Genomic DNA, 18,539 nt, shown 5'->3' with positions numbered 1-18,539 from the left:
TGGGGTAGAGCGCGTGGCCTTTTTAGCTTTCGTCATGGAGTTATGACGTCATAACGTATGAGAAAAAAAGACAGTTTGGAAATATAAACAAATCTCTCCTTGGTACTGAATAGAACACTCGGTGGGTAAGGCAGGACAGGCCGTCACAATATAAAAGTCTAAATTGCCAAGTGATATGAAATTTATCAGAAGAACTGTTTTAAAAAGGTTAACGGCAATGAAAAAGAATAAACCGATAATGACATAGCAATGGTCAAGAGTGGATATATTTATGTTTTGAGTGTGGGTGAGTTATAACCTACAGTCAATCACTCACTACCTACTGACGCAAATCATTGCATTTTACCTGCTGACAGATCTACTAATCTAGATGTACTAGCATCACTAGTGTCCCTTTAAGCGAAATGATGATATGGGAAACAACTATTCTGCAGGTCACAGCATTTGATGGGGTCAAAGTAAGACGATTAACTAAGTTTACGTCCATCCGATGTTACGTCGTTTACCCACTAGAAGGCACCAAAACTGGCAAAAATTTTCAGGGATATAGGGGACATAGGAGATTCCGTTCCATCATAGGCCATTCTTATTTTTCCACAAAGAATGACGTTAATTATTTCGCCGCTATATGCAGATAATTATTTGTCTCCATAACATACGTTTAGTATAATTACACAATGTAAAATTATAGTTTTCAAGCTGTGAACATATTTACAGTTACAACAATTAAACTTACACAGATGTACAAGTCATATCAGTAGTTGTTGATATTAAGCATAGGGAAAGTTGTTTAAAAACACAATTATAACTAATGGACTTAACTTTTATGTAAACACATAAGGATTTTAACCAAGCCTTTAATCTGTCATTATGCAATCGCATTGCAATGATGCGACTCACAATCATAAATTGTTATAATTAATGCTAAACATAAACTTCAAACTATTTTCTATGACAGTATAATGTACAAAATGAGTTATTAATCTACCTTGATATCGTATTCCACAGTAATCCCACATCCTATAGTATCTAACTAGTAATTAAAATAATTTGATCATTGTACCTAATATTCATGTATTCATGTATTATTCATTTGTTACCAACTTCGTCACCGTTTCAGCTTGTATTACAAATTTTACCGTATTTCTTACAAAAAAAACCGTTGTCTAAATTTGAATAATAATAATGTATAATAGTCAAATTTTGTTCAATGACAATAAAAGTATAGTAGGTAACAAAACTTAGTTACAGCTATAAAATTATGCTTTACAATATTCCAGTTTTCGCTTTCGCAAACATCTTCTGCATAAAAAATAGCCTTTTAGTGATACTGTTACTAGTACAAAATGTCAAATTTGGTATCAATTAATTACATTACAAATTTTTGTATTTACATGTTTACAAATTATAGTTTTCATAAATACTCAAACTACAAGTGAAGTGTATGCTGTAAAGCAAAATAAATGAAAAAGAAACATACACCAGAAGTAAATTTTATAACATCTTTGACTTGGTCATTGTTAAATTGAAATAATCTACGAATGCATGCCACAGTCTTCTAGGCACAGCCACTGAAAACCGATTTAAAAACCAACGATATGGTTTTTTTACTTTAACAGTTAGGCTAGTTAGGTTAACAATCAGGTCACACAAGAACAAATCCAGGCTGGTATGAAGCGTTTGTATGCTCTGGTAAGGAAGTCAAAACAATGTGACCCTAACTAGAATGATGTATTAGCCAGACCAAGCTCATCTACACCCCTAAAAAAACGTGAAGTGCCCTACCCCATTGCTAATTGTGACATTAAGACATACACTGTTGAAAGGTTTAAAAGTGACGATAAAAACCCCTGGACAAAGACCAAGCGAGAATTTCTTAAAAGGGCTATAAAAGAGTTGATCGCAGACCTAATTGAAGTCACTGATCAATAAGGATGGTAGGAGATAGATCTACTGTAAAGTAAAATAACTGAAAGCTAGTGATTATGCAAATGAACCACTGTTAAGACCGTAGAGTCTAATTGGAAGGTTAAAGTTATATGTGGACCTCTAAAATCATACAGGTCTGCAATATGCTAGTTATTTTTTGAAGATAAATACTTACATTCTGAATCTGTACCAGGATTGAGATGATTCCTTCGGGACTCCGCCACTCCAGTGGGACTGCCGAAATGTTTCCACTTGTACTCGGTAAAACTAGACATTGGCTTTGGAGCAACAGTGGGTCTTTCGGTTGGTTCTTCAGCTTGGATGTCTCCTAATTCGTCGAAAAATGGATCTTCCATGTCATCGTCGTCATAATCCCCATCTTCATCTTCCTGAAGCAAATACATACAGTTAGAAATTAATAGTTTAACGAATGACTGGAAAAGAATGAATATCTAATATGAAGTTATTTTAGACACCTTTTGTGAAATTATAGAGCTATATAATATTGGCCAGATTAAAACTATAGGTATAGGGCGTACGTTTTCGTGATGGAAAATAACATCATTAAATGAAAATCCTCTATATAGCTTCTATTACTTGGTTCGGCGCTTCTTTCAAAAATTGAAAATTATAAATTTATCCCAGAAAATTTAGAGTATTCTGTTTCTTAATGATCACACTCAAGATAAAACAATTATTAATTTGTGTATATTGATGAACAATTCGTTGTTTTGTGTATACGCACACCAAAACTAAAATTTATGAAATATCTACTAAATGATTTCCTAAGCCCATTTTGCTTTCGACTTAGTCGTTATAATACCACAGCCGACCTATCCAAAATTTTCATAAATTAGCAGTTAATATGTGCTAATGCTGCAATGGTAAGCATTAGCATGCATCTGTCTACTATTTCAGGATCTTGGTGGCTCATACAAGATATTTAATATTTCTTCATAGAAGAACGTTTTATTTCCGGACGAATTCTTAAAACTAAATTTTGTTACGGACGCCAAAGGAATAATTTACCTACATCATAACTACTTAAATCCCAAAATAAATAAACCAGCCGTTTTTTCTATTATTTGTTTAGCCCCACAGCCACCTACTTAATCCCCATAACACCTCGGTCGACATTCCTAAATTTTCATAAGTTAGTAGCTAAACGTGCTGTCGGTGTGGTGGGAAACATTAGTATGCATTTGTCAACTATTTTATAGGATATTGGTGGTTCATACAAATTTATTTCTTTGGAAGAGGGCACTTTTAATATGGATCCGTAAAATTTATGCAGTAGGTTTATTGTTATACTCAGTTTTATATAGAATCTTACTGTCGAGACACAAAACTAGAACATAGAGATCGTTATATTGGAATATGTACATTTTTGTTCATGAAATATTTAAAAAAATGTTTTAACGTATATTTTTAGGATTTTGTGGTTGCTGTATGATTATTGATTCCTAAGACACCCTATAGATCACTACCACGCTTTATATGCTAAAATTATAAGTCATATCAAAACAACTTCAAAATTCGTCTTTACGCCTATTTTCTATATATGTAATTGTAAATAGCAAAATCAAATAGCCACAATACAAGGTTCAGAGTCAATAGTAAAAGAATAACAATAAATTAAAATATCAGATACATGTAAAAAAGTATATTAATCTTATACACTTTTTTCTGCCCGGCATCCATTATTTATGTTAGTAAAGCTTATCTCGTTTCCATTCTCTCACTAACCATGTTGTTTACAGTGCAAGCTTACTGCTTTCTGACATACCTTCGAGGTCTCGTAGTCTACAACGAAATTGAAAGTGTAAATAGCAGCACCAAAGTGGCAGAACAAATACTTTACACTAGATCTGTTTTCATGACTAAGTGCGACATCATGCCATTGTCTGAATTTTATTTATTCAAAGTAACGTTGAAACTCTAAGAAGGTAACAAAGTTTACTAGATTTTACACCGTTTGCAAATTTCTCCATAACAGGGAAATTTCCCTAGAGTTGACAACCTTGGATGATGATCATCCTCTTTATACTCTCCCGATAATTTCTGGGGATAATATGACAAAGACATTATCATTCTGAAGGTGTGTGATCGTTTGATTGTTTCAAACGGCGGCTCCTTTCGTAGAAAGGTTGATAACTGTAAAACCATATAGAATATTTATCGAGGTTCTGATCTCATTCAATGGAACGCTAACGAAATTATTCAATTTGTTATTCGGGCATTACTCGCCCGAACGTGATTGTAAAAGCACCAGGTGCGGGTGAATTATTAAGAAATACACTGCTATGTGACCGCTGCATCGCATCTACATGAAAGAAATATATTAATAGTTTATTAGTATGGTTTTAATTAATCTGTATCCACACAAATTAATAAGCATTGACAATACAATATCGATAAACGTTCATAGGCACACAATGTCAGTGTTTTCCATCAATAATTTTAACTTCATTTTAAATATTAGCTGAACTGAAATGCTCTTTGGTCTTGTCAGTTATGTCCAACAAATTATTTAACATACTGATTGACACGAACAGGAAAATCTACATTGGTTTGTTAAAGCATATCTCACCAATCTCTAGAATCTCTAACAGTCCCCGAAAATTCAAATGCTTAAAGAATTAATATACATTTATTTACGAATATTTATACCTATATACTTTTTTATGTTAAAATTTTCATACACAGACTAGTTTTGCAGTTCTTAACTCGTGGGAACTTACGATTGAATAGACCTTTACAACATCAGAAGATATTAATAAAACAATCCATTCCTCGTAAAGTCACATTTATTCATACTGACTTATTTTATTTTCTGCCGCTCGGTATCAAATAATATATTTGCAAGAGCCCGCTCCAAGTGTTAAAAAACACAATAAACCCCATTACAAGCCTCGGACAAAATTTATGACTGAATTTAATGCGTCGTTAAGTATCTGATATTATTGATATTAAAACTGAAACGTTGACCGGTGTATTGCAGCTGGCTGCCCCATCCGGATTTTTCCGCACAGATTTGCGAAATACGCGCATCACCTGTATTAGCATAATCCTCAGAGTAGCACCTTGACCAGTAGTGTCTACAAGGTGAACAATTGTTCCTTGTGGTTAAATATTGACCGGTGATCTTAAGACAAACATTTAATATAACCGGTATTGTCGTGACGAGCTGCACGATGGGCTAATATTTGTTTATGGTTTTCAATATAATGCTTTTGACACATTTAACTGTGTAGAGCTGTTAGCTGTTAGCAAAAGTTTTAAGGACGTTGATTTTAGCTTCTCAGTAGGCAATTTATTTCTTTTTAAAATTGTTTTGGGAGTGACAGAAGTAAGGATACATTTCTAAAGCAAAATTTACATGGAACTTTCAAACCTTTAATAATCCTAAGGATGTTACTGAAGAACAACATATTTCTCAAAACCAGAGAATATCAAACGACTACAAAAGTTAGTAAGAACATTTTGGTGCGTAACAAAATAGGTAGCAGTTTGTTTTCTTTATTTCTGATACGAAAAATGTGATTTTGTTCTCAAGTTCTGTCTATTTTTTTTGTAACGCAGGCAAAAACGTGCAATCCAATTTAGCGCTGATTCTTTATACATATCTATAATACCGTCTTAGACGCGTTTGTGCCCACGATTTTCTCGTAGACATTTACCACTTAACATACATTTAAAGAGTGTTTAGAAATGTGGCAAATTATTACTCCAAACCTTGTTCACGTCATCTTAATTCCATATAGAAATAATCACAAAGACTCATTTATTAACCCACAGCTCTTTGGAAAATCATGGCGCGTACACAATAGTAGTGGAGTAAAATCAAGGACAAAATTTAAATATAGCGTGACCTAAATGAGCAGAACTAAAAATTCTTTGTGACACTACTGAACGGGCAATTCACAATACGATTTTAAATAAAAAAATCTGCGTTTTTTCTGGGTAATTAAGTTTTAAAACCTGCGTACGCTTATGTAATTCCGACATTAAGCACTTCCCATCATTAATTATATTGAGAAATATATTTTTTTTCAACGTCCGCTGTTCTAATAATAAATATCTAAATTAACGTTATTTATCTTTGAGAGATGGTGTAACTATTTTTAGACATTAGCAAATACATTTGGATAACAATACTGTTAATTACTGTAATTCGTTTGGTGTCAACGGATATTTTAATGACCTGAAACGAAATGAAATTTATCTCAACATGAAATAGATAACATCAAAGTTTTGTCATCATTTCGAATATAGTTTTAAATTCAATTGTAAAATGTTATTTCAAAATTAAATAAGACTTGCACCTAATTAAGAAAGACTGCAAATCTAATGTCTGTTCAGACTTTAGAAAAGAACCTGATTTTTCCGGAAAACTGTTAAAGATAAGTATGGACAACCTTATATCAACCTAAATACTGATACTAACGGAAAAAATACAATTCACTTATAAAGCCTTTTTTATCAGTTATACCGCATTTGCATAATTAATCGTATACTACACTCTTTCACAAATGTATGTCAGTATAGTATAAATGCATGTAAATGGCATACTTTTTATGTATTTATTTATTGTATGGACACTAGTAACAACCATTACAAACACAAACAAATTTAAATGCGCAGTACGTCCCGTATTTTCTGGGAAATCAAGGCTTGGCGATTAAATGTGCCAGCAATATATTTTATTTGCGTTTTTTTCAATAGCGATAATTATATTGTGTAAAACATAAAACATATTTTAACTGACTGTAAATTTCAATTAATGGCATTTACAATCCCGGAAGAATGCCCCATATATTCAAATAGAATCAAATAGATATGTCGGAGCACAATTTTCCGTAATTTTGTTAATTGTAATAATTAAAATCATGTCTAGTATAATTACTAGAAACTGTGTGAGGTCCAGTATTACAGATAAGTTCTTAACTGATCATGCTGAAATAGAATCCTAGTTGTTCTACATCTGACTAGATTGTATAATAAATATCAAGTAAACATTCCTTTTTAATAATTAAACATATGAATGGCTGATATTATCTCATGACAATATCGTATACGCGGAGAACAGTCTTTAACCGAAGATATTGTGACAAACAACTACTCTGCGGTCTAATGTCCCGACCAGCATTGGTTTATACCAGCAATATCTACTAAACAGATAGGATCGTTCGTCAGCAGAACCACCAGACATACAGATTTCGACCTAGTAGTAACTATTCATAGATGTAGCACTTTATTATTTCTTATCCATACTTTTTTTGTTGTCTCACCTGTGGCGTAACTAATAAATTCAGAATCGGTATATCTCTGGTGGTTCTGCTGACCAATTTTTCAGTGATGGTCGGGGTACTGTGTGGCCGAGTAGTGACACAAGTCTGGCCTTCTACTATTCTTATAATCTAGATTGATTCTGAAATTGGTATTTGAACACCATTTTATTAAGAATTTCTGGGCATTATACTGATAGGCTTTCATTAGGTAAATTTTCTACCACTTTCTTCGTGTTTCGCAGATTAGACCTGTTGTCAATTATCAGATGTCAAAATTGATATTAGATTGAATCAATAAAGGAAAGAATTAATACAATTTCAACATTATCAAAATGTCTAATGTAACGAAAGTGGCCTCGAAACCTGAATATCCATATACAATCCTGAAAAACATTATTTACTGAAGTTTAAGAAAAGAAAAATAAACACTGAGATCGTTTTTTTCTTATTATCGTTCTGCATTTTAAATAAAAACAATCTGGCCTCGGATCAAGGCTGTTTTCACTGAAAATCTCATTCACTTTTACAGGGCTTGTATATAGCAGTAGAAAGTAAAATAAACACCACCTTCACACAATCTGCATTTATCTAAATCTCTTTGAAGTGCAAAAATAAATTACCATTACAGTTAAACAGTAAAAAAACTTTCTGTCACGAATTTGAGGAACTCCTACAAAATTCCATTATTGTCCATCGTATTCCTTTCCGTAACAGTTTTTATAACAATAAAAATGAAAGTTAATAAGAGAATGAATTTTTATTTTTTACGTCTATGCGACTATAGGAAATGTCAGCTTGTAGTAAAAGGTGCGGGAGCTTGGGCTATTTTATTGCCTTAATACTTCCTTTTTAGTAGGAAATGGGTCGCAGATGCTGCCGAGAAGAGAATAAACCGTAAATTTAATGATTTAAGGGAAACCTTTATGAAACCGGACCTAACTTAAATTTGTGAGTGTGATAAAAATATTATTAAGGGTTCATCTTACACCTGAAATTACACTCAACAAACAATAACAATATCTAAAAATTGCCAATAAACCGTATTAGCAATTTTAATATAAGGCAAAGATAACATTAAGTAATTAGAAACAACGTACTGTAACATTTTAATTCAATATGTGAAGTTCAGCATGACCAAAGTGCACATGAGTCTTTACCAAGCCTTTAAAAGTAATAATAATAGAGTATTGTGGCACTTGATTGCAATGTAAAGTCATGAATATGTGGGATAGTCTAACCAAGTGTTCCATAAAAAAATGTACCCTGTGGCAGGTTATTATAAGTCACAAGAAATGTAATATAACTTCAACCGATCAGCTGTTGAGGATTATGAAATGAATATTTTCTTATAGTGCATTGAAAAAAATGTAGATATGAATAACACTTTATATTAGAACCGACTGTGATTTCTTCTAGATGGAGACATGTATATTGATAGGTGTGTTATATTCGAGCAACTGGTAAAAGTTACATTTAAATGCATAACAGATCAATGACTATGAGGTCATTTTGTAAAGATAAGAAAAAGTATTATCACTTAGTTATGAGTAAGTCAAAATCAAAAAACCAATATGCCACGCTCACTTCTTTATTAAAGTATTATTTCAGATCCTAATTTAAGGAAGAAATGCGTCACTTTTAGTACCCTTTGATCAACTTTGGCTCCTGAAAAGTTACGAATTATTTACATGGATATTACCATTAACCAAATCAAAGAAAATAATTACTTTTACAGACGGCAGAAGAATATGTACGAAATCAGCAAGAGCATCTGGTAACATGACAAAGGTTGTGATTTCATAAAAAAACTATGTGCACTGAAGATTTTTCCTAATAACATCGACATATGCAGCTGCAAATTGAACATATTTAAGGCTAAAAATTGTCTTAAGTGACTCCACGTCTCCCTTTTTCTAATAATAATATTAATAATTTTCCTCGACGTCAGGACAAATTAAGTTCCATTTAACTGAAACTAGAAACTTAGTAGATGAGTAAAACAAGGGTCTTACTGTTAAATGAGACATAACTTGTGTGGAAAGAACAATTTTATCTTATTTAGATTTCAGTAGTATCGTTTCTGTCCTTCTTAAAATGTCTTTCTCTAAATATTGTTGTCTAAGTTCAAATTAGAGGAAGAAGTATTTTTTAATCATTTTCTCTCATCTGCCTTTTTTGATTTTTTTACAAAATTGTATTTGTAATTGTCCTCATTGTCTGTACATTCAATTTTTTTTTTTTTTAGATAAGTTCTGATATCACCCTGTATATATTTACTTAATGGTTAAAGTAGAACCAACTGAATAAATACAAACGAAAATACCTACATAATATAATATTTTAAAACCCTATTTTTGCATATTATCATCACTGATCACCATGTTTAAAATGGGACTAAAATGGTTGTATCAGTGGCCGTCCTTAAAATTGGCATGATTTCAGCTCACCAATCGTACATCTTATTGCGAATAAAAAGACAATGTCCTGTTTTATCTGACTATGCCGTTTTGATAGACTTTCCCCTATCTGCCTCATCAATAATTTTAGAATTTAGAGATACAACATAACATGTATACCTTATGAAAGTACTGAAGACCTATGAACTCGTCGTCGCTCACATTTATGTAAGATATAGCATTTATTATTAATTTCTAAAATTTCTTAGAAGCTTAATATATCACACACCTGTCTCGATTTTCTATCAACTTCGTCAAGGCATGTAACTGCCCTTTTATGCTAGCACGGTTTACTATCCGTAGGAAATTGCACAATACAAATAATATATTGTATAATTAACATTTACTAGATGGGTGTTCTGCGTTCCCGAGACTATCGACACCTTTCTTGAGGTGAAGGAATTTCCAAACTCTACCGCCCGAACAATTATCCAAACAGTGAACCATTACCGCTTGCAGACGAGTCCGAAGAATGCAAAAAATGCAACGTTAATTTATTCGTCCTATACCTTTCCTTCAAATGCATTTGAAGTCAGTGGCGTATCTACTAAAAACTAAGAGACAATTTTCAAGTCACAATCTTGGGAAAATATAGTTATACTGAAGTAATTAATATAAATTTAAGTAGTAAGTATAGTTCAATCAAACGTGAAAGAGCACAAACTATATATAAAAAAATTAGAATATTGAGTGGTGAGAACTAATTTACAACCGAGAGACAAAGCTGAAATTGGTAAAAATCCTTGATGTATCTTGTTTGTACACTGACACTACTGCAGTTTTTCTTTTAACATATTCATCTTCTTCCAAATCCGGTTTCGTTATGGGTACCTGTGTGCAATCTATGGCATCAAATAGTTGAAGGAAAATTATACGTTTCTTGCTACTTGCTTTCACTCGCATTTATGCAAAAATTATGCAAAGGGAGTGCATTTGTACCAGTAAAGCTTAAAAGATAGCTGGATTAAAGAAATAGTTGTCAAATATATATAGGGCTGTTATTGAAAATAAAGCAGCAGTTTTCTCCGTGTGGATAGACCCCATAATAATATTCCTGAAACACTTATGCGGTAGCAAGTAGAACAACAGGTGTAACATATACTTAATGATTACAGAAGTCTACGGGTCTGTAATGAACATAAACATTACCATTACTATCTCCTGCAGCAAGTTGTTTAGACTACCGATCGTACCATGGCAGTAACATCTGCATAACTAACCGGTCGCTATTTTAAGTGGATTTTTATTTATTTATACAGGAATAGTCGAGAAAAACAAAGCTTCTCTTATTAGGGTCACTTTCACTTAAAAATAAACGTCCCATAAATTTTTATAAATAGCGCTGGCCATAAAATTAAAATAATTACTAATTTGTAGAGCCAAGTTCATATGAGGCACTTTAGTAGCATTTAATGGAATATGTAGAATTGCCGTGGTAAGTAGGACGAATTACGTGTTTATAGAAAAATGTTAGTTGACTTCTGTACATTGCCATATATTAATTTAAATTTAACTTCCTTATAGTTGTAAGCATGACTAAGGTTTCTTTATAATACAGCAATAAATCAAATAAATTAATAAAAATGATGCCAATGTACCGTTTATTAAAAAAAGAAAAGAGGAAATAAATATATAAAAGTATGACTGACAAGCTGTGCAAACTATGTAAAGTGTTCTTGTTCTTATCGTGATATTCATAATTCAGTGACATTGGTAATATTTTGGACCAAAAATTTTCAACAAACTTGTGCAGAATTATATTTTGGATGCATTACTTAGTAGCATATTTATAAGGGTTGTTAAGAACTAGGAATGTGTAAGAACCTAATTTTCAAAAAATTCTGTATTAAAGAATCAAACCATTCCTATGATCTGTCACCATTATTAATTTTAAAGAAATATTACGTTTTCAAAATTTAAACTTCTTTATTAAATTTTATTCATTTCAATTCAATATAATATGTGTATAAATTAGTTTCTCATCAAACTGGTTTGTAAATTAGTTTATTTATAGAAATAAGTATTGTTTAAAAATAAAATAAAATAATGTTTTTCTGTTTTGAGGTGGATGTGAGAGGGGTCAAGCAAATTTTTTCTGGATTACCTTCAGTACAACTCACTTAATAAAAGTGTAATCCCTAGATCTGGGCGAGGTCCGGAACATTTTCAAAATTGCAAAAAATGTTATAAAAATAGGTATTTTTTGCAATTTTGAAAATGTTCCGGACCTTGCCCAGATCTAGAGATCTACACTTTTATTATGTCAGTTGTACTGAGGGTATTTCAGCAAAAATTAGCTTGCCCCCTCTTACATCCAAGAAGTGCGATATTTCGACAGATCTGCCCTGGTCTAACAGTATATGCTCCTTTTATAATAGTCCTGATCCTACAGAAATTTTTGCCTGGTAATTACACTGAACCCAAGAAACACCTTTTGGTAGGTACTGTTATTTAATGATATGACAAGGTACATATCTCTTTTTCTCGAAATTCTGCCTATAATCAGAGACCAGCTCCATTACATGAATTTAACTACGCCTCGTTGCACAATTTGCATAATCAATTGCGTTATAAGTCATGTGTGGATATGCACACATATTATCAGAGACTAGACCTTATACTAGAAAAAAGAAGAAATTGTTTAGTGAATTAAGTAATTAATTTTATTGGATGTGACCCGAAAAGGAAAGGTGCCGCTAGTTACCATAACTGGTAGCAATTATTTCCTTTTACTTTCATTGTCTACATAGAAAATAATCGTCTGATTTATCATTTACTTGGGTCATTAGTTTTGTTTTTATTTAATACAAATTGAAACATCAACAGTAGTAAAATGGTTTTTATTCTTAATTTTATGTTTAAAGTTGGACAAAAAGGAGCGTTATATGACTGATGAGCGAGTAAATATTGTGAAAATTCATTACGAGTACAGAGAGTGTGTAGCTGACATTGTGCGCGTCCTCGCAATTTTGGGTAGAATGATTGATATTTGACAATGTCTACTCTTTAAAAACGTGTAAAAAACTTTGCCAACTATTTAATCAATAAAATCTTTTGTCTTCATATGAAATTCTGCGTTTTTTTGGGACACCCTATATATTACTGTTGTCCTCCATTTTATTCAAGAAAGCTTTCACAATTATAATAACGTATTAAAAGTATTTTAGTACAACAAAAAATGTATTACTTCTCTTGTAATAAAATTTAATAAAATTGAATTTTGAAATTTATAACCTAACTTCTGTATTTGGTTGTAGTAGAAAATATATTTTAAGACATCTTTTAGAAGGGCATTATATTATTATGAAGCATTATAAAAATTACGTATTAACCTTAAAATAAATGCACAATGTTGATGCAGCTTAATAGACTTTTCGAGAACCACAATTATGTGAGAAAAGTCACGCATCCTTTACTTCTCATCAACACCATCGTTGACAAGGAAATGTAAATGTAAAAGTTGTAAGGAAAAGTAACGTTGGAAGTGTTTATAATAACATTCAGCTTTGGAAAGCAATCAGTATAAAGTGTTAAGCAATTTGTAGTGTCTCAATCTACAGAAGAAAATAAAACACGATATAAAAACCATATGTTTCCATTTTAAAGATATCTTTATTCAATTTTAATAAATGTTTATTCGCAAATGCTTCATACATTATTTTTTGTACAGTATGAGTTTACTGATGGAAAAACGTGTTTGAAAATTAAGCTTCAAAAGAAATATGTAAATTGTAATAAAACTGTTCGAATTATAAACATTTTTGACTTTATATCTTCTCTATTATTATCGTTATCATTTGAAAGGAAATTTTACGCAAACATTAAACGTCGAAAAATATATAATGCGTCTCATTAAAAAATATAAGTATATGCTGTAGGTAACCTAAAAACTGAAAATTTTTTCACAAATAATAATTTACACGTAAAATACATAAAAAGAATAGGACGAAAATTGAAGGGCACATCAAACTTCGCGGTTTCGGAAATAATGAATTTATTCTATAATTTTCCTGTGTAATATCTTACCGTTATTAACAGCAATAAACAAAAATGTTCAATTCAGGTGCAAGAGAAAGGTCATACTTAAACATATAAAGACTTTGTATAGTAATATGTATTCTCATATGTATCTATTTACATTTATGTAAATTAAAGTCGGGTCTATAATTGATAATTTACATTTATATCGGTGTGACTAGTACTGTTAAATGCTGGTTCAATATAATAATCATGATATGAGGGTACAACGGTTAATGATGAAGGGGTATAGGATCCATACAAGCTAGAATTTAATTTTATTACATTGCTTTTATCCACACATAGGACCCGTCTAAAGTGATACTTTATCCACCAGTGGAATAAAGTATCAAATTTAATTTATTTACTTATTAACATTAACATTTACATTTATAGCAAGAGACATTTCCTTTTTTGTTTTATCACATTTAACTTCCTTTCCGTTAATAACAATCCTTGTAGCATTGTTGCCATCATTTTCGCAACGCATAACATCTGCCGAAGTTTGTGAAGAATTTGCACAAGTTACAGGTGTCTCTGTGACAATTGTATTTATATTCGTAGATTTCATTCGTAAAAATGCCCAAAGCCAAACAGTATAACCTCCAAACTACGAAGAATGAGAAACTTGCGATGATGCCGTTGCGTTTCTGTCGAACTCTTATTTATTTTTTTATTCACAAACGAATCAGATGATCATCGCGAAACTTGATATACATTAAATTAATAACATTATCTGTGACATATAAAAAAGTTGACGAAATTCATTGGGCCAATTTTCTTAAAACTGAGTTTGTATCAGTTTTCCCATAAGCGACCGTGTTAAAATGACTGAACTTTGAAATTCAATATCTCGAAAACGAAACAGATGAACCTCTTGAAATTTTGATAGGTTTATTGTAACAACAATAAGAACTTCTGGTCAAAATTTCAAAAAAAAATCATTGAAGGGTTTTATCTCTACCGAACGTCCTTAATCATTAAATATTCTTTATTGGAAGCCGCAGTCAAAAATTCTTCAGAATGTGCTCTTTCCAATACTACAGCTTTGTATCTTCTCGATTCGATTCCCTCTTCAAATAAACAGTAAGCTTGTTATATTTTCCAATATCTATATATTTGTAGACCATTATAATAGCCTTCAACTTCGAATACTTCGACCACATATATGAAATTGCATATTTTTTTCTTCAAATTTAAAAAATACGATAGCATGACTTCTTCATTTATTATCATTACTCTCCGCACCCCCCCCCCCCCTCTCCGTTAAATTCTTAATGTTCCCTGGATATCGCTGACAATAAATGGAAAATTGTTTCTTGAACTTACTTCTTCAAAAACAGCCACAGAAACACAATTACCTTCTTGCATTTTACCAAATTCGGTTAGAACTGTTTATTAAATATAAGTAACTATAACAAAACCTACCACGTTTCATTGAGTACCTACTAGTAAGAAATATCAAGTAATTTTTTTATTAAATTCCAATAATTCTGACTCCACAAATATGATTGTGATGTGATTATGGATAAATCGTATTGCATTCATGTTTTAATTGCCTTTTATCACGTAAGAATATTGCGTCGATAAAATGCTACTTAAAACATTTATACAATGAATAACTATTATGTTTTTCACTTTCAAGTAACAATATGCTATTCACTTATTTAAGATACAAATAAATGTTTACAACATTAATACTTTTTCTACAATAGGACAATACTCAGCTAAACATAAGTTATTTCAGTCTTTGTACTTAAAAATTTTGTTATAGTTTAAGCACAAGTTTGATTTACTTCGCGGATAAATTCTCAACGCTAGATCAAATTATAAATGTAAATTCTGAATTGCAATCCATGGACCATATGTTCACTGATCTACTAAGAACATTTCCGCAAATGTGGTGGAAATAAAACAGAACATGTTGCCTGCATTTCGTGGGACATCAATCACGAAGATCGTTTTCAAATAAACAGCTGCACACCAATTCAAAGTAAGCAAACCAGTGGTTAGCCGTTAAATATTTCATACCAAACTGCCACTTTCAAAAGCTATGTTTACAATCGGCGATTAATAACGGAATTATGGGGCCACTAGGACCGAAACGTATCATATGCGGTCGATGCAACTGCAGGCGGATACTTTGTAATTACAGAGTTTGGTGCAAGAACTGAAATCCATACTGGAAAAACTGTTTAGTAACTATAAATTAATTAAAATCTTAGCTTAGTTTCTTTTGTTTGGACATAAATATATGTATGTTTATTTGGTTCAATCAATCAGATTAATCGTGTGATCACCCGGTGTGGCGTTACCGCGCGTGTGTGGAGAACTGCGCTAATTGTTTTATTGTAACACTTGCCTATTTTAAAAGTATTGTCATAATAGGAATCAATATATAATTTTTGTAATGAAAACTAGCGTGCTTTGAATCAAACTTCAGCTGTTCACACGAAATGCGCCAGCCAAGTGTTTATTTGCTCTTGAGATAATGTAATTTATGAGTACCAAAATGTAGCCCTGGATGCCGAAACTAAGAGACGGCGTTCTTTGTGACAGTGGTGCCTGGCCAGCGCCCGAATAAGGTTGATTTTTATATGTGTGTGCTAGCTTGAATACATTTGCTCAATGAATTGTGAATTTGTGAGTAATATGCCTTACTCGTTTATGTTTATGAAAAGCCCAAGGCGTGCCACGTGTTCCCGGTCTTAATGGTTGTTGTTTGTTCGAAGTGTGTCTTATAAGTTCTACGGGGTCTTATATCACTCACACACCCGGTAGTTGGGATGGAAAGCAAGAGCGATGTACTGGGGACTATATCAATTAGATGAAAAAGTACCTTCGGCCAGCTAAACAACTAGCCCAAAACACAGACTGGCACAGTGACTGCACCAAAGTCCTCAATTGGTCCTTTCGAGAATGCCCCGCCGTCTTGTAGCAGCGTATTTAATAGCAGTGATAGCCAATTAGTCATATGGATGATGTAATCGAATCGGAATTGTTAGACAGAACAAAGTCAAACGCAACGTTATTTTTAGCATTCCTTTCACCGTCGATGGAATAAATCATGCGCTGAAATAATTAATCCGCGAAGAATAATGAAGAATGAAAACCAACGGCTTCTTTATTGGTCACTAGTAAATCCTCACAATTAATTTATTTAGTAAAGGATTAAATTATTATTTGGACAAGTTTATTAATGGTTTGTGCTAAACTGGAACATTAACAGCAGGCTTACCAGTCAGTCTTTCAAGAGTGATTTTTTTCGTTAAATTAAACAAAAACGTTTTTGATCAATTCCTCAAGAACTATTGAAAATATAGACTTGAAAACTGACATGTTAATAATATCATTGTTCAATACTTTACCGAACTATTTTGAAAAATTTAATAAAACCTGTTTTAATAAATGTTGCAACCAGGAACTATTTATAAAAACGTCTCTCTAGACGTTCCTATATTGATTTCATCAGCTTGGAACATTATTATAACCTATAATTAACATAATGCACCATTTCGTAACTACGAGTAATGTTAAATATACGTTCCCAATAACATTTATTATTAGGCATGTTTTGACTCTATAACTAATAATACTTTTAGTTTCAACAAATAAATAGTAAAATAGATGACCATTGTGTAACCTTGCTTCCTTTTAAAACATGCCTGTGCTATATTTACGGAATGATTTCTAGAGCTGTAGATTTTCTTAAAGCAAATAAAACCGAGACAAATTTAAATCATATGTGTTCTATATTTCAGACAGTAGCGAAAAATGGATTAATAACACACCAAGTTTTCTCTTCCTCATCGTGTATAATCTGTATTGAAAATCATGAATTTTAATTAATATAAAAAGGTGTTATGTACTTAGTTTTCACTTTAATTTAAACAATTAAACAAAACAAGCCAATGGGCTTTCTCACTGGCTGGCTGGCTGGTTTTATAAACAAGAAGTGGCACTTTTAATAAGACAATGATGGAACATGTAGATCCTAAACTAGAGAAAGTTCCTTTAATTTTTCGCATTGAAAGATCGCGGAGAATATGTAAATATCAGAAAATGTGCCTTTCCTGTTTTGTCCAGCAAATTTGTAAAGCTAGTCAACAGTTGTGATTAATGCATGTGTTAATAGTTTGCTAAATACAATCAGCGGGGTGTGATTATGTTTATGGTACCGTACGATATTTTCTGTATGTTCAACAGGCGAACAAAATTCAGAAAATGTATGTTTTTTTTTCCTAATTTTGAATGTATTGTCAGTTGTCTTATACCATGTAGGAAACTTATATAACCGATACAGTGAAGAAATATTGTTTCGAACTTGTTTAGATTTTCTAAAATACTGGAAAAAATATTGCGCAAATAATCGCCTTCCTTAAAACAACTCTATCGTAGATATTTAAACATAAATCATATAGAAATGCTTTGTGATACGTTGGTATTATTTCAGTTTACTTATTACGTCCCTTCATATGGATCTTGCCTACATTTTTACAGTAAGTGTGCTCAAAATGCAAGTGTGAAAATCCATGAAAATTATTTTAATTGACCACAACTTAATTAATTTACTCTACTATTTCATTTATGGTAATATCCACATAATACCTGACATAATTCGGCATTACTGACTCCCAAAGAAAACGACACCAGGATTTAATTATACACACATGATGTTAATTTATTTAGCGAAAGCCATGAATTTCACATCAAAGACTACGGTTGAGCTTCGGGATTAGTTCCTGCCATTCTCCTAGATGTATAAATTTTAGGAATTTAAATTTCGTTTTTAAAAATAACTATAATAATGGCGTCTATTCTTAGTGCGGTTCTCTTCCTACAAGGC

The 18,539-nt window shown here is 31.9% G+C and overlaps 1 protein-coding gene across 1 annotated transcript in view; it reads right to left on the bottom strand.

The window, feature by feature from the left end:
• The window catches only part of LOC108917336, a 36,435-nt gene extending 21,371 nt beyond the window's left edge, over positions 1-15,064 (bottom strand). The window contains exons 1-2 of the mRNA XM_018723885.1: positions 15,023-15,064; positions 2,105-2,318 (exon numbers count right to left, since the gene is read on the bottom strand). Of these exons, the coding sequence (XP_018579401.1) occupies positions 2,105-2,318; positions 15,023-15,064 (256 nt within the window). The remainder of the gene's footprint in view (positions 1-2,104; positions 2,319-15,022) is intronic.
• Positions 15,065-18,539: the final 3,475 nt, after the last annotated feature.

This window comes from Anoplophora glabripennis, unplaced genomic scaffold (assembly GCF_000390285.2).
Source record: "Anoplophora glabripennis isolate ALB-LARVAE unplaced genomic scaffold, Agla_2.0 scaffold4, whole genome shotgun sequence".
NCBI lineage: Eukaryota > Metazoa > Arthropoda > Insecta > Coleoptera > Cerambycidae > Anoplophora > Anoplophora glabripennis.
This window is presented reverse-complemented; position numbering and strand designations above follow the sequence as displayed.